The sequence below is a fragment of the Hemiscyllium ocellatum genome, chromosome 11, assembly GCF_020745735.1.
Source record: "Hemiscyllium ocellatum isolate sHemOce1 chromosome 11, sHemOce1.pat.X.cur, whole genome shotgun sequence".
Lineage (NCBI taxonomy): Eukaryota > Metazoa > Chordata > Chondrichthyes > Orectolobiformes > Hemiscylliidae > Hemiscyllium > Hemiscyllium ocellatum.
Window position 1 is genome coordinate 111,286 of NC_083411.1, and position 24,706 is coordinate 135,991.

The 24,706-nt window shown below is 44.4% G+C and overlaps 1 protein-coding gene across 1 annotated transcript in view; it reads right to left on the reverse strand.

Moving 5' to 3' along the window:
- The window catches only part of LOC132820338 (glypican-6-like), a 207,406-nt gene that overhangs the window by 94,792 nt on the left and 87,908 nt on the right, over positions 1 to 24,706 (reverse strand). Inside the window, exon 5 of the mRNA XM_060832360.1 lies at positions 17,918 to 18,048. Within this exon, the coding sequence (XP_060688343.1) occupies positions 17,918 to 18,048 (131 nt within the window). The remainder of the gene's footprint in view (positions 1 to 17,917; positions 18,049 to 24,706) is intronic.

Sequence of the window (24,706 nt, forward strand, 5' to 3'; positions counted from 1 at the left end):
ATGTTGCAGCTGTACAGGACCTTGGTAAGGCCACATTTGGAGTACTGTGTGCAGTTCTGGTCGTCTCACTTTAGGAAAGATGTGGAAGATTTAGAGAGGGTGCAGAGGAGATTTACCAGGATGTTGCCTGGAATGGAGAATAGGTCGTACGAGGAATAGGTTGAGAGTGCTAGGCCTTTTCTCATTGGAACGGCGAAGGATGAAGGGTGACTTGATAGAGGTTTATAAGATGATCAGGGGAATGGATAGAGTGGACAGTCAGAGACTTTTTCCCTGGGTACAACAGAGTGTTACAAGGGGACATAAATTTAAGGTAAAGGGTGGAAGGTATAAGGGGGATGTCAGGGGTAGGTTCTTTACCCAGAGAATGGTGGGGGCATGGAATGCGCTGCCTGTGGGAGTGGCAGAGTCAGAATCATTGGTGACCTTTAATTGGATAGGTACATGGATAGGTGCTTAAGCTAGGACAAATGTTCGGCACAACATTGTGGGCCGAAGGGCCTGTTCTGTGCTGTATTGTTCTATGTTCTAGGTTCTCCCTGCAACACTTAATTCCTTGCGAGATCAAGAATTTATCAATCTCTGCCTTGGAGACATTTAACTTCCTGGCCTCCACTGCACTATGTGGCAATGAATTCCACAGGCCAATCATTTTCTGGCTGAAGAAATGTCTCCTCATTTCCATTCTAAATTGACCCCCTCTAATTCTAAGTCGCAGAAGCATATCGCTGCTTTTATATTCCAACCCTCTTGAGTTAAATGACAACATTACATTTGCTTTCTTAACCATGGACTCAACCTGCAAGTCAACCTTTAGAGAATCCTGATCTAGCACTCCCAGATCCCTTTGTACGTTGGCTTTATGAATTTTCTCACCCTTTAGAAAATAGTCCATGCCTGTAATCTTTTTTCCAAAGTGCAAGACCTCACATTTGTTCATGTTGAATTTCATCAGCTATTTCTGGACCAATCTCCTAAATGGTCTAAATCTTTCTGTAGCTTCCCCACTTCCTCAGAACTACCTGCCTGTCTGCCTAACTTTGTATCATTTGCAAACTTCGCCACAATGCCCCCAGTCCCTTCATCCAGATCATTAATATATAAAGTGAACAGCTGCAGCCCCAACACTGAACCCTGTAGGACCCTACTTGTCATTAACTGCCATTCCAAAAAATAATCTTTTATCCCAACTCTCTGTCTTCTGTCAGAGAGCCAATCCTCAATCCATGCCAGTAGCTCACCTCAAACACCATGGCCTCTCAACTTACTTAGCAGCCTCCTGTGAGGCACCTTATCAAAGGCTTTTTGCAAGTCTAGATAGGTAATATCCACTGGGTTTCCCTGGTCTAACTTACTTGTTACTTCTTCAAAGAATTCAAACACGTTTGTCAGGCATGACCTCCTCTTACGAAATCCACGCTGACTTGTTCTAATCCGACCCCACAATTCCAAGAATTTAGAAATCTCATCCTTAATGATGGATTCTAGAATTTTACCAACACCTGAGGTTAGGCCTATAATTTTTCATCTTTTGTCTTGATCCTTTCTTGAACAAGAGGGTTACAACAGCGATTTTCCAATCATCTGGGACTTTCCCTGACTCCGGTGACTTTTGAAAGATTATAACCAGCACCTCCACTATTTCTTCAGCCATCTCCCTCAAAACTCTAGGATGTAGCCCATCAGAGCCAGGAGACTTATCAACTTTTAGACCTTTTAGCTTTTCTATCACTTTCTCTTTTGTAATGGCTACCACACTCAGCTCTGCTCCTTGATTCTCTTTAATTTGGGTAGCACGGTGGCACAGTGGTTAGCACTGCTGCCTCACAGCGCCAGAGATCTGGGTTCAATTCCTGCCTCAGGCGACTGACTGTGTGGAATTTGCACGTTCTCCCCGTGTCTGCGTGGGTTTCCTCCGGGTGCTCCGGTTTCCTCCCACAGTCCAAAGATGTGCAGGTCAGGTGAATTGGCCATGCTAAATTGCTCCTAGTGTTAGGTAAGGGGTAAATGTAGGGGTATGGGTGGGTTGCGCTTCGGCGGGTCGGTGTGGACTTGTTGAGCCGAAGGGCCTGTTTCCACACTGTAAGTAATCTAATCTAAAAATTGTTGGAATATTACTCCTGTCTTCCACTGTGAAGAATGATACAGAGCAAGTTATAGAACATAGAACATCGAACATAGAAAAATACAGCGCAGTACAGGCCCTTCGGCCCTCGATGTTGCGCCGACCAAAGTCTACCTAACCTACACTAGCCCAATAACCTCCATATGCTTATCCAATGCCCCCTTAAATGACCATAAAGAGGGAGAGTTCACCACTGCTACTGGCAGGGCATTCCATGAACTCACAACCCGCTGAGTAAAGAATCTACCCCTAACATCTGTCCTATACCTACCACCCCTTAATTTAAAGCTGTGTCCCCTAGTAACAGCTGACTCCATTAACAGAAAAAGGTTCTCAGTGTCTACCCTATCTAAACCCCTAATCATCTTGTACACCTCTATCAAATCTCCCCTAAACCTTCTTTTCTCCAATGAGAACAGCCCCAAGTGCCTCAGCCTTTCCTCATACGATCTTCCTACCATGCCAGGCAACATCCTGGTAAACCTCCTCTGCACTCGTTCCAATGCCTCCACATCCTTCCTATAGTATGGCGACCAAAACTGCACACAGTACTCCAGATGAGGCCGCACCGGAGTCTTATACAACTGCAACATGACCTCAGGACTCTGGAACTCAATTCCTCCACCAATAAAGCCCAGTACACCATATGCCTTCTTCACAGCTCTATTTACCTGGGTGGCAACTTTCAGAGATCTGTGTACATGGACACCAAGATCCCTCTGCTCATCCACACTACCAAGTAGCCTACCATTAGCCCAGTAATCCATCTTCTTGTTACTCCTACCAAAGTGAATGACTTCACACTTAGCTACATTGAACTCCATTTGCCACCTTTCTGCCCAGCTCTGCAACTTATATATATCCCGCTGTAACCTGCCACATCCTTCTTCGCTGTCCACAACTCCACCGACTTTCGTGTCATCCGCAAACTTGCTCACACAGCTTTCAAGCCCCTCCTCTAGATCATTTATAAAGATGACAAACAGCAATGGTCCCAAAACAGATCCTTGTGGAACACCGCTAGTAACTGCACTCCAAGATGAACCTATTCCATCAACTACTACCCTCTGTCTCCTTCCAGCCAGCCAATTCCTAATCCAAACCTCTAATGCACCCTCAATGCCATACCTCTGTAGTTTTTGCATTAGCCTACCATGGGGTACTTTATCGAATGCCTTGCTAAAATCCACATACACCACATCTACTGCTTTACCCTCGTCCACCTCCTTAGTCACCTTCTCAAAGAACTCAATAAGGTTTGTGAGGCACGACCTGCCCTTCACAAAACCATGCTGACTATCCTTGATCACATTATTCCTATCCAGATGTTCATAAATCCTATCCCTTACAATTCTCTCTAAGACTTTGCCCACAGCAGAAGTGAGACTCACTGGCCTATAGTTACTCGGGCTATCCCTACTCCCCTTCTTGAACAAGGGGACCACATTCGCTATCCTCCAGTCTTCTCGCACTATTCCCGTAGACAATGACGACATAAAAATCAAGGCCAATGGCTCCGCTATCTCCTCCCTAGCTTCCCAGAGGATCCTAGGATAAATGCCATCAGGCCCAGGGGACTTATCTATTTTCATCCTTTCCAGTATTCCCCAGACCTCTTCCCTACATACCTCAAGGCCATCCATTCTAATCACTTGTGACTCAATATCCACATCAGCAATAGTGTCCTGTTCCTGAGTGAATACTGACGAAAAGTATTGATTTAGTGTCTCTCCAATCTCCTCCGCCTCCACGCACAACTTCCCACTACTATCCTTGACTGGACCGATACCTACCCTAGTCATCCTTTTATTCCTGACATACCTATAGAAAGCCTTTGGGTTTTCCCTAATCCTACCAACTAAGGACTTTTCATGTCCCCTTCTCGCTGCTCTTAGCTCTCTCTTTAGATCCTTCCTGGCTACCTTATAACTCTCAATCGCCCCAACTGAACCTTCACGCCTCATCTTTACATAGGCCGCCCTCTTCCCTTTCACAAGGGATTCCAATTCCTTATTAAACCACGGCTCCCTCACAAGACCCTTTACTCCCTGCCTGACAGGTACATACTTATCAAGGACACCCATTAGCTGTTCCTTGAACAATCTCCACATATCATTTGTGTTCTTCCCTTGAAGCCTATTTTTCCAATCCACGCATCCTAAGTCATGCCTCACCGCATCATAATTTCCCTGCCCCCAGCTATAACTCTTGCCCTGCAGTGCACACTTATCCCTCTCCATCACTAAAGTAAAAGTCACCGAGTTGTGGTCACTGTCCCCGAAGTGCTCATCTACGTCCAAGTCTAACACCTGGCCTGGTTCATTACCTAGAACCAAATCCAGTATAGCCTCACCTCTTGTTGGCCTGTCTACATATTGTGTCAGGAAACCCTCCTGCACACATTGGACAAACACCGACCCATCTAACGAACTCGAGCTATAGCTTTCCCAGTCAATATCTGGGAAGTTAAAGTCCCCCATAACAACCACCCTGCTACTTTCACTCTTCTCCTGAATCATCCTCGCAATACTTTCCTCTACTTCTCTCGGACGATTGGGAGGCCTGTAGAAAACTCCTAACAGGGTGACCTCACCTTTCCTATTTCTAACCTCAGCCCAAACTACCTCACATGGCAAGTCTTCCTCCATCGTCCTGTCCACCGCTGTAATACTATCCTTGACAAGCAATGCCACACCACCCCCTTTTTTACCCCCACCTCTGACCCTGCTAAAACATTTAAACCCTGGAACCTGCAACAGCCATTCCTGCCCCTGTTCTACCCACGTCTCTTAATGGCCACAACATCGAAGTCCCAGGTACCAACCCACGCTGCAAGTTCACTTACCTTATTTCTTATACTTCTGGCATTGAAGTATACACACTTCAAGCCACCTTTCTGTTTACAGGCACCCTCCTTTGAGATCGATGCCTTGTTCCTAACCTCCCTACACTCAAGGTCCTGTACCATAAAGCTACAGTCCAGGTTCCCATGCCCCTGCAAAGTTAGTTTAAACCCTCCCAAAGAGCACTAGCAAACCTCCCCCCAAGGATACTGGTGCCCCTCAGGTTCAGGTGTAGATCATCCTGTTTATAGAGGTCCCACCTTCCCCAGAAAGAACCCCAGTTGTCCAGAAACCGGAATCCCTCCCTCCTGCACCATCCCTGTAGCCACGTATTTAACTGTTCTCTCTCCCTATTCCTCGACTCTCTATCACGTGGCACGGGTAACAAACCAGAGACAACAACTCTGTTCGTTCTAGCTCTGAGCTTCCAACCTAGCTCCCTGAAAGCCTGCCTGACATCCTCACCCCTCTTCCTACCTATGTCGTTGGTGCCAATGTGGACCACGATCTGGGGCTGCTCCCCCTCCCCCTTAAGGACCCGGAAAACACGATCAGAGACATCACGTACCCTTGCACCTGGGAGGCAACATACCAATCGTGAGTCTCTGTCGCCCCCGCAAAACCGCCTATCTGTGCCCCTCACTATTGAGTCCCCAAGAACTATCGCTCTATCTTTCTCCACCCTTCCCTTCTGAGCAACGGGGCCAGGCTCCGTGCCAGAGGCCTGAACCTCGTTGCTTACCCCTGGTAAGTCATCCCCCCCACAAGTATCCAAAACGGTATACTTGTTCTTGAGGGGAATGACCGCAGGGGGTCCCTGCACTGGCTGCTTCCTCCCACTCCCCCTCACTGTCACCCATCTCTCTATAACTTTCGGAGTAACTACTTCCCTAAAGCTCTGATCTATGACCACCTCTGCCTCCCGAATGATCCGCAGTTCATCCAACTCCAGCTCCAGTTCCCTAACACGGTCTTGGTGGAGCTGGAGATGGGTGCACTTCTTGCAAATGTAATCAGCAGGGATGCTAATGGCTTCCCTCACCTCATACATGTTGCAAGAGGAACGTTGCACTGCCTTCGCTGCCATCCCTCTAAAACGTAAACTTTAAAAACTAGATCTAAAGAAACAAACAAGCAAAATGCAGCACTTACCTGCTTAGCACAACGGGTCTTATTATTAGGTTAGAGGAGGAGGGCGGGCGGGAGGCTCTACCCCTGTAGTGCCTCGGGTTCCTCACCTGCGCGCTTATATAAGAAAAAACCCTTCCCAGGTAACCTAGCGCAACACCAGCTTCCGGGTCCGCTAGGCGCTTAAAAAAACTTTAAATTTTAACTGTTAAAAAACACTAACTGGACTATACCCGCGACTTCAAAAAACACCACCAGACAGCTGTTACCTGCTCCGCCGAGAGAGTGAGCAAGTTCTTCAGCTATTTCCTTATCTCCCATCATAAGCCTTCCTGCATCAATTTGGAGCGGCCCACTTTCTACTTTTGCCTCTCGTTTGTTTCTTATGTGTTGAAAGAAACTTTTACTATCATTTCTAATATTACTGGCTTGCTTACCTTCATATTGAACCCTCTCCTTCCTTATTTCTCTTTTTGTTATCTATTGTTTGCTTTGTAGTCTTCCCAATATTCTGATTAAGCAGGATGAATGCGTGGCTAGAGAGATGGTGCAGGAGGGAGGGGTTCTGATTTTTGGGACATTGAGACTGGTTCTGGGGGAGGTGGGACTATTACAAATCAGATGGTCTCTACCTGGCCTGGACTGGAACCAATGTTCTTGGGAGCACTTTTGCTAATGCTGTTGGGGAGGGGGTTGGGCACCAAATGAGGTTAGAGGACAGCAAGGAAGCAGTAATTAAAGCCTGTAAGAAACTAGATAATGAAGTCAGTATGACTAAGGGGAAGAGGAGGCACGGTGCAGATGATGAAAGCAAAGGGACTGGTGGTCTGAGATGTGTTTGGTTTAATGCAATATGTATAGTACGTAAGGCGGATGAACTTAGGGCTTGGATTAGTACCTGGGAGCATGATTTTATTGCTATTTCTGAGACTTGGTTGAGGGAATGGCATGATTGGCAGCTAAAAATCCCAGGATATCAATGCTTCACCTGGAATAGAGTGGGAGGTAAAAGGGGTGGAGGAGTTGCATTACTGGTCAAAGAAAATATCACAGCTGTGCTGAAGGAGGGCACTATGGAAGACTCAAGCAGTGAGGCTGATGTTTCCGCTGATGGGTGAGTCCCAAACCAGAGGACACAGTTTAAAAATAAGGGGTAGGCCACTTACAACAGAGTTGAGGAGAAACTTCTTCACCTCGAGAGTGGTGGGTGTGTGGAATGCTCTGCCCCAGAAGGCTGTGGAGGCCAAGTCTCTGGATGCTTTCAAGAAAGAGTTGGATGGAGCTCTTAAGGATAGTGGAATCAAGGGTTATGGGGATAAGGCAAGAACAGGATACTGATTGAGGATGATCAGCTGTGATCATAATGAATGGTGGTGCTGGCTCGAAGGGCAGAATGGCCTACTCCTGCACCTATTGTGTATTGAGGCAATATTGGAAGAGCTCAGAAATAGGAAGGGTGCGGTAACAATGTTGGGACTGTACTACAGGCCTCCCAACAGCGAACGTGAGATAGAGGTACAAAAACGTAAACAGATCATGGAAAGATGAAGGAGCAACAGGGTGGTGGTGATTGTATCATCCTGTTTCCCCACCTCAGTCAAAGCAATACGCTCAGAGACACAGAGCGTTTTACTGCCTTCACCTTTATTCTGGGCCCTGGAGAGAGAGAGAAAACGATTGCCCATGTGCACAGAGACATGAGTTCTTGGTCTTCTCTCTCAAACAGCAGTTTCCTAATGAATTATATATTCACTTTACAGGGAGGAACATCCAGATAAGGCAACATACATATTGATTGGGTGACCACAACAATCAGCGAGTAAAAATAGTAAAGATTAAAGCCATCTGCTGTTATACAATGAGTAACTGGCTTCACGTTATGAATACCTTTCACCTTCTTAACCTATTACCCTTGCCTCCAGCACTGCATTGTTAGCTGCAAATGCTTATATGATCTGAGTCATGCTCAGCTGAACCTCTTGTTTCACAAATACTCAAAACTTAACTCTTTCCCTACCTGCTTATACCCGATACACATTCTCAATAGATTTTAATTTTCCCAACACTGACTGGGATTCACTTAGTGTTAGAGGTCTACATGGAGCAGAATTTGTAAGGAGCATCCAGGAGGGTTTTCTAGAGCAGTATGTCTTGAAGATCTTCCGAGGAAAGGCTGAGGGACTTGAGGCTGTTTTCGTTGGAGAGAAGAAGGTTGAGAGGTGACTTATTAGAGACATATAAGATAATCAGAGGGTTAGATAGGGTGGACAGGGAGAGCCTTTTTCCAAGAATGGTGACGGTGAGCACCAGGGGGAATAGCTTTAAATTGAGGGGTGATAGATATAGGACAGATGTCAGAGGTTGTTTCTTTACTCAGAGAGTAGTAAGGGTATGGAACGTTTTGCCTGCAACGGTAGTAGATTCGCCAACTTTAAGTACATTTAAGTCGTCATTGGACAAGCATATGGACGTACGTGGAATAGTGTAGGTTAGATGGGCTTCAGATTGGTATGACAGGTCGGTGCAACATCAAGGGCCAAAGGGCCAGTACTGCGCTATAATGTTTTATATTCAATATGTAAATAGTCCAACTCCGGAAGGGGCCATACTAGACCTGGTGTTGGGAAATGAGCCTGGATTGGTGGTTGATATTTCAGTGGGGGATTACTTTGGAAATAGTGATCACAATTCCATAAGTTTTAGAATACTCCTGAACAAAGAGGAGAATTGTCCTAAAGGAAGAGTGCTAAATTAGGGGAAGGCCAACTATACCAAAATTTGGCAGGAGCTGGGGAATGTAGATTGGGAGAAGCTGTTTCATGGTAAATCCACATTCAATATGTGGGAGGCTTTGAAAGAGAGGTTGAAGATAGTTCAGGAGAGGTATACTCTTGTGAAAATGAGGGATAGAAATGGCAAAGTGAGGAAACCACGGATGACAGGTGAAATTATGATACTAGCTAAGAGGAAAAAGGATGGGTACATAAGGTCCATGCGACTGAAGACTGACAAAGCTTTGGAAGAATATCGGGAATGCAGGACCATTCTGAAATGAGGAATTGAGAGGGCTAAAAGGGGTCATGAAATATCTTTCGTAAATAGGATTAAGGATAAATAGGATTACAACTTCCCAACTTCTGGACTCAATGCCCTGACTGATGAAGGCCAGTGCGCCAAAAGCCTTCAGTGAGAGGGAGAGGGTACAGTCGGAAGTGACAATACTTCTGTTGAATAAAGGGAACTATGGAGCTATGAAGGAGGAGCTGGCCAAAGTTCAATGGTTCAGTACCTTAGCAGGGATGACTGTGGTGGAACAATGGCAGATATTTCTGTGTATAATGCAGAAGTTGCAGGATCAGTTCATTCCTAAAAGGAAGAAAGATCCCAGGAGGAGGCATGGGCGGCCGTGGCTGATGAGGGAAGTTAAGAAACATATAAAGTTAAAAGAGGAAAAGTATAACATAGCAAAGATAAGTGGGAAAACAGAGGACTGGGAAGCTTTTAAAGAACAACAGAGGATTACTAAGAAGGAAATACACAGAGGAAAAATGAGGTACGAAGGTAAACTGGCCAGTAATATAAAGGAGGATAGTAAAAGCTTTTTCAAGAATGTGCAAGGCAAAAAAATGGTTAGGACTACAATTGGGCCCTTGAAGACAGAAACAGGGGAATATATTACAGGGAACAAAGAAATGGCAGAAGAATTAAATGTGTACTTCAGATCTGTGTTCACTGGGGAAGACACAAGCAATCTCCCTGAGGTAACAGTGGCTGAAGGACCTGAACTTAAGGGAATCTGTATTTGCCAGGATTTGGTGTTGGAGAGACTGTTAGGTCTGAAGGTTGATAAGTCCCCGGGGCCTGATGGTCTACATCCCAGGGTACTGAAGGAGGTGGCTCGGGAAATTGTGGATGCGTTGGTGATTATTTTCCAGAATTCGATAGATTCGGGATCGGTACCTGAGGATTGGAGAGTGGCTAATGCTACACCACTTTTTAAGAAAGGTGGGAGAGAGAAAGCAGGAAATTATAGACCAGTTAGTCTGACCTCAGTGGTGGGAAAGATGCTGAAGTCTATTATAAAGGATGAGATTACGGCACATCTGGATAGTAGTAACAGGATAGGACAGAGTCAGCATGGATTTATGAAGGGGAAATGCTGCTTGACTAATCTTCTGCAGTTTTATGAGGATGTAACTCTGAAGATGGACGAGGGAGATCCAGTAGATGTAGTGTCCCTGGACTTCCAGAAAGCTTTTGATAAAGTTCCGCACAGGAGGTTAGTGAGTAAACTTAGGGCACATGGTATTGGGGGTGAAGTACTAGATTGGATTGAAAATTGGTTGGCTGATAGGAAACAAAGGGTAGTGATAAACGGCTCCATTTCGGAATGGCAGGCAGTGACCAGTGGGGTACTGCAGGGATCAGTGCTGGGACCGCAGCTTTTTACAATATATGTTAATGATATAGAGGATGGTATCAGCAATAACATTAGCAAATTTGCTGATGATACAAAGCTGGGTGGCAGGGTGAAATGTGATGAGGATGTTAGGAGATTACAGGGTGACCTGGACAAGTTAGGTGAGTGGGCAGATGCATGGCAGATGCAGTTTAATGTGGATAAATGTATGGTTATCCACTTTGTTGGCAAGAACAGGAAGGCAGATTACTACCTCAATGGAATTAATTTAGGTAAAGGGGCAGTACAGAGAGATCTGGGTGTTCTTGTACACCAGTCAATGAAGGCAAGCATGCAGGTACAGCAGGTAGTGAAGAAGGCTAATAGCATGCTGGCCTTCATAACAAGAGGGATTGAATATAGAAGCAAAGAGGTGCTTCTACAGTTGTACAGGGCCCTGGAGAGACCACACCTGGAGTACTGTGTGCAGTTCTGGTCTCCAGAATTGAGGAAAGACATTCTGGCTATTGAGGGAGTGCAGCGTAGGTTCACAAGGTCAATTCCTGGAATGGAGGGATTACCTTACACTGAAAGACTGAAGCGACTGGGCTTGTATACCCTTGAGTTTAGAAGACTGAGAGGGGATATGATTGAGACATATAAGATTATGAAAGGATCGGACACTCTGGCAGCAGGAAACATGTTTCCGCTGATGGGGAGTGCCAAACCAGAGGACAGCTTAAAAATACAGGGTAGACCATTTAGGACAGAGATGAGGAGAAACCTCTTCACCCAGAGAGTGGTGGCTGTGTGGAATGCTCTGCCCCAGAGGGCAGTAGAGGCCCAGTCTCTGGATTCATTTAAGAAAGAGTTGGATAGACCTCTCAAAGATAGTGGATTCAAGGGTTATGGAGATAAGGCAGGAAGCGGATACTGATTAGGAATGATCAGCCATGATCATATTAAATGGCGGTGCAGGCTCGAAGGGCTGAATGGCCTACTCCTGCACCTATTGTCTATTGTCTATTGCCTTTTTCACTGTCCTGTCTACCTGTGACTCCACTTTCAGAGAACCATACACCTGAACTCCAAGGTCCCTTCTTTTCCACTACACTCCTTAAGGCCCTACAATTCACCCTGAAACTCCTGCCTTGATTTGATTTTCCAAAATGCAAGACCTCACACTAATCTATACTAAACTCCATTTGCCATTTCACAGCCCACTTCCCCAGCTGATCAAGGTTCTGCTGCAATTTAGAACATAGAATACTACAGCACTGTACAAGCTCCTCGCCCCATGATGTGCTGAGTATTTATCTTAATCTAAGATCAAGCTAACCTGCACACCCTCAATTTACTTCCATCCATGTGCTTGTCCAGCAGTCACTTAAATGTCTCTAATGTTTCTGACTCTACCAGCACTGCTGGCAGTGAATTCCACGCGCACACTACTGTGTGTAAAGAACCTACCTCTGACATCTCCCTTTACCTTCCTCCAATCACCTTAAAATTATGACCCCTTGTGACAGTCATTTCTGCCCTGGGGAAAAGTCTCTGTCTATCCACTCTATCTATGACTCTCAGTACTTTGTACACCTCCAACAAGTCGCCTCTCTTCCTTCTTCTCTCCACTGTGAAAGGCCCTAACTTACTCAATCTCTCTTCATAAGACAAGCCCTCCAATCCAGGCAGCAGAGTGGTAAATTTCTTCTGCACCCCCTCTAAACCGTCTACATCCTTCTTAAAATGAGGTGACCAGAATTGGATACAATATTCCAAGTGTGGTCTAACCAGGGTTTTATAGAGCTGCAGCAAAACCTCATGGCACTTAAACTCAATAAACCTGTCAATGAAAGCCTTCTTAACAACCCTATCAACTTGGGTGGCAACTTTGCAAGATCTGTGTACTTGGACTCCAAGATCCCGCTGATCCTCCACACTGCCAAGAATCCTGTCTTTAACCCTATATTCAGCATTCAAATTCGACTTTCCAAAATGAATCATTTCGCATTTATTCAGGGTTGAACTCCATCTGCCATTTCTCAGCCAGGCTCTGCATCCTGTCAACGTCTTGTTGTAGCCTACAACAGCCCTTGAAACTATCTACAACACCACTGACCTTTGTGTCATCAGCAAAATTACTAACCCACCCTATCACCTTTTCATCCAAGTCATTTATAAAAACTGCAAAGAGAAGAGGCCCAAGAACAGATCCCTGCAGGACACCACTGGTCATCAACCTCCAGGCGGAACACTTTCCATTCTTTTGGCCAAACAATTCTATATCCAGACAGCCAAATTTCCCCAAAATGTCAAATTTCCTGCTCCTTAGATGCTGCCTGACCTGCTGTGCCTTTCCAGCACCACTGTAACCTTGTTTCTGAATGAGCCTACTGTGGGGAACTTTATCAAATGCCTTACTAAAATCCAAATACACCACATCCACTGCTCAACCTTCATCAACTAGTCTCATCACATCCTCAAAGAACTCAATAAGGCTTGTGAGGCATGATGTACCCCTCACAAAGCCACACTGACTTTCTTTAATCAAGTTATATTTTTCCAAGTTGTCATAAATCCTATCTCTCAGAATCCTTTCCAGGTTCCTTGCTTACCACAGATGTAAGACTGACCGACCTGTCATTCCCAGGGATTTCCCTATTCCCTTTCTTCAACAGGGGAACGTCAGCTCCCTCCAATCATCTGGTACTTTTCCCATGGAGAGTGTGGATGCAAAGATCGCCAGAGGCGCAGCAATCTCATTCCTCACTTCCCGTAGTGACCCTGAATATATCTGGTCCAACCCTAGGAACTTATCTATCCTGATGCTTCCCAGAATTTCCAGCACATCTACTTTCTTAATATCAACCTGTTCAAGCCTATTAACCCGGTCCACGGTGTTTTCATGATCAACAAGGTACCCCTCTCTAGTGAATACTGAAACAAAAATCTCATTTAGGGCCTCCCTTACCTCTTCAGACTCCAGGCACACGTTCCCTCTATTATCCCTGATCAGCCCTACCCTCTCTCTGATCATTCTCTTATTCCTCACATATGTGTAGAATGCCTTTGGGTTTTCCCTAATCCTTCCCTCCAAGGCTTTTTTTTGTGCACCTTCTAGCTCTCCTCAGTCCATTTTTGAGATCTTTCCTAACTATGCTGTAATTGTCTAAAGCATGCCCAGATCCTTGTTCCTCAACCTTAAGTAAGCTTCCTTCTTCCTCTTGACAAGAAGCTCCTCTTCTCTTGTCACCCAAGGCTCCTTCACCTTACCATTCCTTGTCTGTCTCAGTGGGACAAAGTTATCTGACACTTGTAGCAGGTGCTCCTTAAACAGCCTCCACATTTCTGTTGTGCATTTCCCATAGAACAATTGCTCCCAATTGATACTCCACAGCTCCTATCTAATAGCAGTATAATTTCCCCTCCCTCAATTAAATACCTTCCCATACTGTCTGCTCCTATCCCTCTCCATGGCAGTGGTAAAGGTGAGGTACTTGTGGTCACTGTCACCAAAGTGCTCTCCCACTGAGAGATCTGATACCTGGCCTGGCTTATTGCCAAGCATCAAATTCAGTACGTCCCCTCTCCTAGTCGGCCTATCTACATATTGAGTCAGGATTCCTTCCTGGACACACCTGACAAAATCGCCTCCATCCAGACCATCTGCACTGAGGAGGTTCCAATCAATATTGGGGAAGTTGAAGTCACCCATAACAACAACTCTGTTACATTTGCACCTTTCCAAGATCTGTTGTCCAATCTGTTCTTCCATCTCTCTGCTGCTATTGGGGTGGGGGGGTCTGTAGAAAACACCCAATACAGTGGCTGCTCCTTTCCTGTTACTGACTTCCACCCATACTGACTCAGAAGACAAAAACTCCTTTTCTGCAGCTGTGATGCACTCTCTAATTTACAATGCTACTCTCCCTCCTCTTTTAGTCCCCTCCATGTTCTTTTTAAAATGTCTAAACCCTGCAACATCTAGCAACCATTCCTGCCCCTGTGCAACCCATGTTCCCATTATGGCCATAACATCATAGTTCCAAGTACTGATCCACGTTCTAAGTTCATCGCTCTTATTCCTGACACTCCTTGCATTCAAACAGACACTTTAACCCATCTCTTTGTCCTATCAACTGTGTATCCCTTCCTGACAGACTCTCTGCATTCCATTTCTGCCTGTTCAACAACTACCCTCTCCTCTGATTTCGAGCTCTGGTTGCTATCCCCTTGCCAAACTAATTTAAACCCTCATAAAGTGCTCTAGCAAATCTGCTGCCCAGGACATTGGTGCCCCTCCGGTTTAAGTGCAACTTGCCTTTCATGTACAGGTTTCACCTTCCCTAGAAGGTACCCCAATGATCTACGTTTCTGAAGCCGTCCTCCTGCACCAGCCCTGTCCCCACGTGTTTAGTTGCACTCACTCCCTGTTCCTCGTCTCATCAGCATGTGCCACCAGTAGTAATCCTGTTATTGCTATTCTGCTTGTCCTGCTTTTTAGCTTTCAACCTAACTCCCTGAAATCACTTTTTCGATCCTCATCCCTTTTCCTGGCTATGTCATTGATGCCAACGTGCACCATGACTTCTGGTTCTCACCCTCCCCCTTCAGAATCCTGTAGACTCAATCAGAAATATCCTGCACCCTGGCACCTGGGAGGCAATATACTTTCCAGGAGTCCCACTCATGACCAAAGAACCTCCTATCCGTTCCTGTAACTATTGAGTCTCCTGCCACTAGTGCTTTTCTATTCTACCCGCAGCCCTTCTGAGCCACAGAACCAGGCTCAGTGCCTGGGACCTGGCCACTATGGTTTTCCCCGGTAGGTTATCCCTCCCCCAACAGTATCCAACACAGTATACTTATTATTGAGGGGAACACCCACAGGGGATCCCTGCACTGTCTGCCTTCCCTTTCTGATCCCTGACTGTATCCCATCTACCTTTTTCCTGTACCTGAGGTGAGACCACTTCTCTGTAACTCCTCTCTATTATCCCCTTCAGCTTCCCGAATGATCCGAAGTTCATCCAGCTCCAGTTCCCTAATGTGGTTTCCGAGGAGCTCGAGTTGGGTGCACTTCCCGTAGATGAAGTCCCACATCCCTACAGAAGGAGCATGCAACTGCCCTAACATCCATTCCCACTGTTCTGAATTCCCAGAGAATACTGAAAAACTAGTAACCTTACTGCATCAGTGCACAGAACCTTTTTTTTTGGTTAGAGGAGGAAGATGTGTGGGAGACACTTCTTAAGCAATGTTTCGGGTAAAACAACCACCCAAGTATATTACCTCACTTACTCAGCAACTCCATGTCTGCTCCTGCTCAGCGTGCACTCCGCCTATTCACAAAATAAATTATTAAAGCAAAGAACTTTTCTCCCGGCAGCCCCCGGTCCTCACTCTCACTGCTCCCTAATTTCTGATAACCTTCCTCACTGTCCACGATACTTCTTATTTTAGCATCATCTGCATACTTACCAATCATGCCTTGCACATTATCACCCAAATCATTGATATAGATAACAAATAGCGATGAACCCAGCACTGACCCCTGAGGCACACTACTAGTTACAGGCCTCCAGTCCAACAAGCATCCTTCCACTATTACCCTCTGTTTCTTTCCATCAAGCCAATTGCACATCCAGTTTGCCAGTTTCCCCTGGATTCCATGAGATCTAACCTTCCAGAGCAGCCTACTATGTGGAACCTTACCAAAGGCCTTACTGAAATTCATATAGACTACATCTACTGCTCTGCCCTCATCAACATTCCTGGTCACTTCATGAAAGAACACAAACAAATTTGTGAGGCATGATCTCCCACGCACAAAGCCATGCTGACTATTCCTAATCAAACTCTGTCTTTCCAAATGCATGTATATCTTATCCCTCAGACTCTTCTCAAGTAACTTACCCACTACAGATGTTAAGCTTACTGGTCTCTCATTCCTAGATTTTTCTTTGCAGCCCTTCTTGAATAAGGGCACAACATTCACTACTCCCCGGTCTTCACCCGTAGCTAACAATGATGCAAAAATATCAGCAAGGGACCCTGACAATTTCATCTCCAGTGTCTTGCAGTGTTCTTGGTGTTCTTGGTCAGAACCAGGAGATTTATCCACGTTCATACATTCTAATATGTCCAACACCCCCTCTATTGTCATATGGACCGTCCCCAAGATATCACCGCTAACTGCCCCGAGTTCCCAAGTTTTCATGTCTTTCTCCATGATAAACCCAGATGAGAAATATTTATTAAGGACCTCGCCCATTTCCTGCTGTTGCATAAGTACATATCCACTATGCTCTTTGAAGAGTCATACTCTCTCTCTAGTTATTCTTTTTCCTTTAATATACTTCTTTGGATTCACGCTAATCTTCTCAACCAAGGCTATTTTGTGCCCCCTTTTTACTCTCCTGATTTCTTCTTCAGTAAACTTCTGTATCGCTGTACACCTCTAGGGATTCCCTTGATCCTAACTGCTTGTACCTGAGCCACCTCTCCTCCTTTTTTGTGATCTAAACCTCAATATCTCTTGTCATCCAGGGGCTCCCTATTCATGCCAACCTTGCCCTTCACCTTCACACGAACATATAGACTTTGAATTCTGCAACGTTTAGTAAATAGTGCATTTACACTCAAAGATCTGTTCCTCTGCTTTACCCAGACTTGTTCCTTGCCAGAAAAAATGACCTGCCTCTTCTTCTCATCAAAATGTACCACTTCACCTATATCTATCACCAATCTCCAGCATCATCTTAAAACACAGAAAACTAAACCAAAACATATAATATGAAGGCAGAAGAATAAAGAAATAAAGAAAAAGTGATCAACTTTACATCCTTAGAACATAGAATAGTACAGCGCACTACTGGCCCTTCGGCCCTCAATGTTGTGCCTACTGCTCTAAGCTCAAACTAAACTACATACACTTCATTTTACTATCATCCATGTGCCTATTCAAGAGTATTTAAACGTTACTAATGTATCTTACTTTATTACCACTGCTGGCTATATATTCCACGTACCCACCACCTTGTGTAAAGAATGTATCACTAGTTCAATGACATTAAAAGATTGAGGCTCAGTAGCCTGAGATGGATCCATTTGTAACGGGTTCCTTTTCTTATTTGGCCTACATGCACACATTTGATACGTAAAGCTGAATATTTGTGATCAGATCAATGATCAACTCAACCAATAGTATAAATAATTCTCAATTAAAACTTTAAGCATTAAAGTACATTAGCACACAATAGAGGAAGACTGCCCGAGGAAAGGCTACTGTTGCGGTTCTGCTGAGCAAGTTGAGAACTACGCAGATTTAAGAGCAGGGACAAGTATGTAAGATTTTGAAAATGTCTCCATTTAACAATAAAGAAAATATTAATTCAACCAGACACTAAGTTATGATTGTACCTTTTGAGAGATCTGCATGCTGTTCTCTTGCATGTTCATGATTGCCTCAGAAATCTTGACATCAATGGGGTCCATGACTGATTCAATATTGAATGGTCCTTCCAACCTTTCTGCAACCATCAACATTGCATCTATAAGCAGAAATGGTCAGTTATTGCCACATGTCTCAGTAAAAACTGCTTCATTTCAAAACCTTCAATTCTTTTCTCAAAGATGAACTCAATTCACCTTTGCACATTTGTCATCAGTAACTAGGAACAAAGTAAAGGCTGAAACCGATCTAAACAGCTTAGCAGGAGCAGATTACAAACAGGCAGAGTGAGAGCAGCCACTCAAACAAGTCAAAGATGACAAGTATTAAAATAAGACAGATTGCAGCAGGAGCTTGACAAAAATGGAAGGTTGAGTTCCTGAACCGACAGGGCATACAATAGGGTGAAAGCACAGGTGTCATTTAGTTGAAATGGCTGCTTTGCAATGCAGTGATAGGAACACAAGAATTTAAGAAATAAGAGCAGGAGTAGGCCAACTGGACCCTCCAGCCTACTCTGCCATTCAATAAGATCATGGCTGATCTTTTCATGGACTCAGTTCCACTTACACACGTGCTCACAATTACCATTAATTCCTTTACTGTTCAAAAATCTAACTTTGCCTTAAAAACGCTCAACGAGGTTCAGTGGGCAGGGAATCCACAACCTTTTGGGTGAAGAAGTTCCTCCTCAACTCAGTCCTAAATCTGCCTTCCCCTATTCTGAGACTATGCCCCCTGGTTCAGGTTTCACCTGCCAGTGAAAACAACCTCTCTGCTTCTATCTTATCTGTTCCCTTCATAATTTTATATATTTCTATAAGATTCCCCCTCATTCTTCTAAATTCCAATTACTAAAGTCCCATGCTACTCAACCTCTCCTCAACAGCATGAATTTAATTCCTGCACCAGCTGAGGTTACAATGAAGGACTCTCCTTCTCAACCTCTCCCCTCAACTAAGGCATGGTAATCCTCAGGTTAAACCACAGTAGTTGTCTCTTTCTAGTGGGAGTCTATGCTGACCAAAAACCACCATCTAATTACACGGCCCTCCGGATTGGAAAATAGCATTTCACTCTGCTTTTTAAAAAGGGTGAAAAAGGATAAACCAGGGAATTACAGATCATTTAGCCTAATAGCTGTGATGGGAAAATTGGTGGAATCTATAATCAAGGATGACATTGGTTGGGTCACGTTTGGAATGCTGCATGCAGTTCTGGTCACCCGCTATGGGAAGGATGCTGTGAAACTTGAAAGGGTTCAGAAAAGATCTACAAGGATGTTGCCAGGGTTGGCGGGTTTGAGCTGCAGGGAGAGGCTGAATAGGCTGGAGCTATTTTCTCTGGAGCGTCAGAGGCTGAGGGTTTATAAGGTTTGTAAAGTCACGAGCTGTATGGTTAGGATAAATAAAGTCCTTTCATGGGTTGGGGGAGTCCAAAAATAGAGGGCATATGTTTAAGATAAGAGGGGAAAGATTTAAAAGGTACCTAAAAGGCAACTTTTTCATGCAGAGGTTGGTGCGTATATGGAATGACCTGCCCGAGGAAGTGGAGGAGGCTGATACAATTACAACATTTAAAAGGCATCTCAATGGGTATCTGAATAGGAAGGGCTTCAAGGGTTATAGGCCAAATAGTGGCAAATAGGGCTAGATTAATTTAGGATATCTGGTCAACATGGATGAGTTGGACCGAAGCGTCTGTTTCCGTGCTATGACTTTAGATGCTGCAACACACTTCCGGAGCAGGTGGGACTTGAACCAGGTTTTTAGGGATCAGAGGTAGAAACACTACCATTAGCCTCTCAAAATGGTGGGACTGGTACAGTATGTAGTGTTTGGGCTACTAAGCCCACTTGCTCCAGGCTGGCCAAATCACAGAACATAGAACAGCGCAGTGCAGTAACAACCCTTCAGCCCTCGATGTTGCGTCACCCTGTGAAACCAATCTGAAGCCAATCTATCCATTTTCATCCATAGGTTTATCCAATTACTTTTAAATGACCTTAACTTTGGCAAGTCTATTACTCTTGCAGGCAGTGCATTCCACACCCTTATTCCTCACTGAGTAAAGAAACTACCTCTGATATCTATCACCCCTCAATTTAAAGCTATGTTCTCTCGTGCTAGCCATCACCATCCGAAGAAAAAGGCTCTCACTGTCCACCCTATCTAATCCTCTGACAATCTTATATGTCTTAAGTAATTCATTCCTGAAGAAGGGCTTATGCCCGAAACATCGATTCTCCTGCTCCTCAGATGCTGCCTGGCCTGCTGTGTTTTTCCAGCACCACAACTCTGGAACTCCAGAATCTGCAGTCCTCACGTTCTCTTAATTAAGTCACCTCTCAACCTTCTTCTCCCTATCAAAAACAGCCTCAAGTCCCTCAGCCTTTCCTCATAAGACCTTCCATCCATACCAGACAACATCCCAGTAAATCTCCTCTGAATCCTTTCCATAGCTTCCATATCCTTCCTACAACGTGGTGATCAGAATTGTATACAATTGTCCACATGTGGCCGCACCAGAGTTTTGTAAAGCTGCAGCATTACCTTGTGGCTCTGAAACTCAATCCCTCTACCAATAAAAGCTAATACACAATATGCCTTCTTAACAACCCTATCAAGCTGGGTGGCAACTTTCAGGGATCTATGTACATAGACACTGAGATCTCTCTGCTCATCTACACTACCAAGATTCTTACCATTAGCCCAGTACTCTGCATTCCTGTTGCTACTATTAAAGTAAATCACCTCACACTTTTCCACATTAAACTCTATTTGCCACCTTACAGCGCAGCACTGCAGCTTATCTATGTCTCTCTGTAACCTACAACATCCTTCGGCACTAGTCACAACTTCACTGACCTTAGAGTCATCTGCAAATTTACTAATCCAACTTTTTATGCCCCCATCCAGGTCATTTATAAAAATGACAAGCAACAAATGACAATGACAATGGCCCCAAAACAGATCTGTGCAGTACCCCACTAGCAACTGAACACCAGAGTAAACATTTGCTATCAACCACCATCCTTTGTCCTCTTTCAGCTAGCTAATTTCTGATTCAAACCGCTATAGCCTACCATGGGGAACCTTATCAAAAGCCTGACTTGAATCCATATACAGGATTAGTGTTGCTGGAACAGCACAGCAGTTCAGGCAGCATCCAAGGAGCAGTAAAATCAACGTTTCGGGCAAAAGCCCTTCATCACTGCTCCTTGGATGCTGCCTGAACTGCTGTGCTCTTCCAGCACCACTGATCCAGAATCTGGTTTCCAGCATCTGCAGTCATTGTTTTTCCCTTGAATCCATATACACCACATCAACCGCTTTACCCTCATTCACCTGTTCAGTCACGTTCTCAAAAAACTCAATACGGTTTGTGAGGCAAGACCTACCCTTTACAAAACCATGTTGACTAATCCTTATCAACTTATTCATTTCTAGATGCTTATAAATCCTATCTCTTATAACCCTTTCCAACACTTTACCCACAACTGAAGTAAGGCTCACAGGACTATAATTACCAGACTGTCTCTACTTGAACACGGGGACAACATTTGGCACTATTCCTGTAGACAATGATGACATAAAGATCAAAACCAAAGGCTCGGCAATCTCCTCCATGGCTTCCCAAAGAATCCTAGGATAAATCCCATGTAGCCCAGGGGACTTATCTATTTTTACACTTTCCAGAATTGCTAACACCTCCTCCTTATGCACCTCAATCCCATCTAATCTAGTAGCCTGAACCTCAGCATTCTCCTCGACTACATTTTCTTTTTCTAGTGTGAATACTGATGAAAAGTATTCATTTAGCACTTCCCCTACCTCCTCTGACTCTACACACAACTTCCTACTAACGCACTTGATTGGCCCTAATCTTACTTTAGTTATTCTTTTATTCCCGATAAACCTATAGAAAGCCTTAGGGGTTTTCCTTGATCCTATCCCCCAACGACTTCTCATGTCCCCTCCTGGCTCCTCTTAGCTCTCTCTTCAGATATTTCCTGGCTCACTTGTAACTCTCAAGCGTCCCAACTGAGCAATCACATCTCATCCTAACATAAGCCTTCTTCTTCCTCTTGACAAGAGATTCAACTTCCTTAGTAAACCATGGCTCCCATGCTCAATAACTTCCTCCCTGCCTGACTGGTACATACTTATCCTCGACCTACAGTAGCTGGTCCTTGAATAAGCTGCACATTTGAACTGTGCACATCCCCTGCAGTTACCTTCCCCATCTTATGCATCCTTAATCTGTCCAATTGCATCTTAATTGCCTTTCCCCCAGCTATAACTTCTGCCCTGCGGTATATACCTATCCCTTTCCATCACTAAAGTAAACATACTGAAACATCTATCTGAACCTGCAATAACCATTCCTGTCCCTGCTCTATCCATGTCTCCAAAATGGCCACAACATTGAAATCCCAGGTACCAATGCACACTACCTTCATCCAAATGCTCTTGGCGTTGAAGTAGACACACTTCAAACCAACTTCTTGCTTGCCTGCACCTTCTTACGATCTTGAAATCATAGTTCTGATTTCACTACTTTCAACCTCCCTTATATTCGAACTACAATTTCAGTTCCCATCCCTTGCTGAATTAGGGAGCCTTGATAAGTGACCTCTTTATCTCAATTCTTGCTACAGTAATCAACACCTAATTCATGCATTGTTTTAACTTTCTATGTCTGGTTTGACCTTTACTCTATAATTAAACTTACAAAGAATTTGCTAGTTGAATTCCCACTTTGATCCAAATCCCCAGGCACTCATTTTATCTCAATCATGCTCACTCTGACTGTAAGGCATAATAATTCTATTCTCCAATAGATGTTCTTGTGACCTTGAATAAAATTTCCCAGTTGATCGAAACAGAAGTAACTCCACATTTGAGTTCCATTAGCCATAGCTGTAAGATACTTTCCTGGGGGGGGATTTTATTCTGCAAGGGGATGTCCATTTTGATTCACATGTCAACGTTCATCATTTCTTATTCATAATTTTATAAATTACATTCATGGGCTGTAGGCATTACTGGCAAGGCCAACGTTTCTTGTCCATCCCTAACTGGCCTCGAGAACCGCTGCAATCCATGTGACCGCGGGACACCCATAGCAAGGAAGTCCAGTGAAAGAATCGTGAAAGAACAGCGAGATAGTTTCAAGTCAGGATGGAGTGTGACTTGATTTGATTTCTTGTCATGTGGACCTAAGTACAGTAAGCGGTACAGGCAAGGTCATACAGATCATAAGGTGAAAATAGGCTTGGACAGAGTAAGGCAGACATGTGCTGCAAAATAAACATTAACAAGATGAGCATTATTTGAACTCAGAGTCCTTTGGAAGGGAACCTGCAGGTGATGGTATTCCCATGCATCTGCTGTTGCTGTCCTTTAAGGTAATAAAGACTGTGGGTTTACAGCTGCTACCAAATGAACTTTGAGTTACTGCAATACATCTCAGAAATGATATACCCTAAGTGATGATGAAAGAGAATTTTGAAAGCAATGGCTGAGGTAGCAAACAATGGACTACTTTGTCTTGGGAGGTGTCAAACATCTTGAGCATTTGGAGCTCAGGCAAGTGGCGAATATGTCATTATAACCCTACCTTATAGATGGTGGAATTGATTTGGGGAGTCAGGTACTGAGTTGCTCACTGTAGGCTTCCTAGCTTATAACTTGTTCTTGTAGCCACAGTATTCATCTTACTTCAGTAGTGGGCAAATTGTTAGAATCAATCCTGAGAGATTAAATAAACTATCACTTAGAAAAACAGATTATCAGGGATCGCCAGCATGGCTTTAGACAAAGTTCATACCTGACAAATTTGATTGAATTCTTTGAGGAAGTGACGAGGAGGATTTATGATTAGATTAGATTCCCTGCAGTATGGAAACAGGCCCTTCAGCCCAATAGGTGCACACCGACCTTCTGAAGAGTAACCCACCCAGACCCATTCCTCTACCCCACATTTATCCCTGACAAATGCACGTAACACTATGGGTAATTTAGTATGGCAATTCACCTAGCCTGCACATCTTTGGATTGTGGGAGGAAACCAGAGCACCCAGGTGATACGGGGAGAACATACAAACTCCACACCAACCTACACCCAATGCTGAAATCAAACCCCGCTCCCTGGCGCTGTGAGGCAGCAGTGCTAACCACCGAACCACCATGCCGCCCCACAGTGAGTTGCATAAGATTACAGGAGATGTGGGGAAAACTTTGTTTTTAAATATAGAGTGGTGGTTATCTAGAATTCGCTGCATGAGTTGGTGGTGGAGGCAGAGACCCTAAACTCTTTTAGTAAGTACCTAGATCTGCACCATGACTGCTATAAATTGCAGGGCTATGGGCTGTGTGCAAGAAGATGGGATTATAAAAGGATTATATCCAGGTGTCTTTGGCTCAGCATGAGAAAAATGTGCCAAATGGCCCTCATCTAGCTGTATCATTTCTGTCATTCTATGGTTTTAACCTGAGCAAAGAGTATGGGGAAAAAGCAGGAACAGGGGACTGAGTTGGATGATCATTCATGATAATACCAAACGGTAGAGCAGACTCAAAGGACCAAATGACTTACTCCTGCTCTTCGTTTTTGTTTGTTTTCCTATATTATTGCTGCAATTTTGTTTCACCTGATATTTTAGAAGTCCATCGTGATTATACTTTGCATAATAGTACAGTTACTGTAAAGGATGGACCTCACCTGCTGGAGAGTTCCAAATGTCTTCTCTTTCC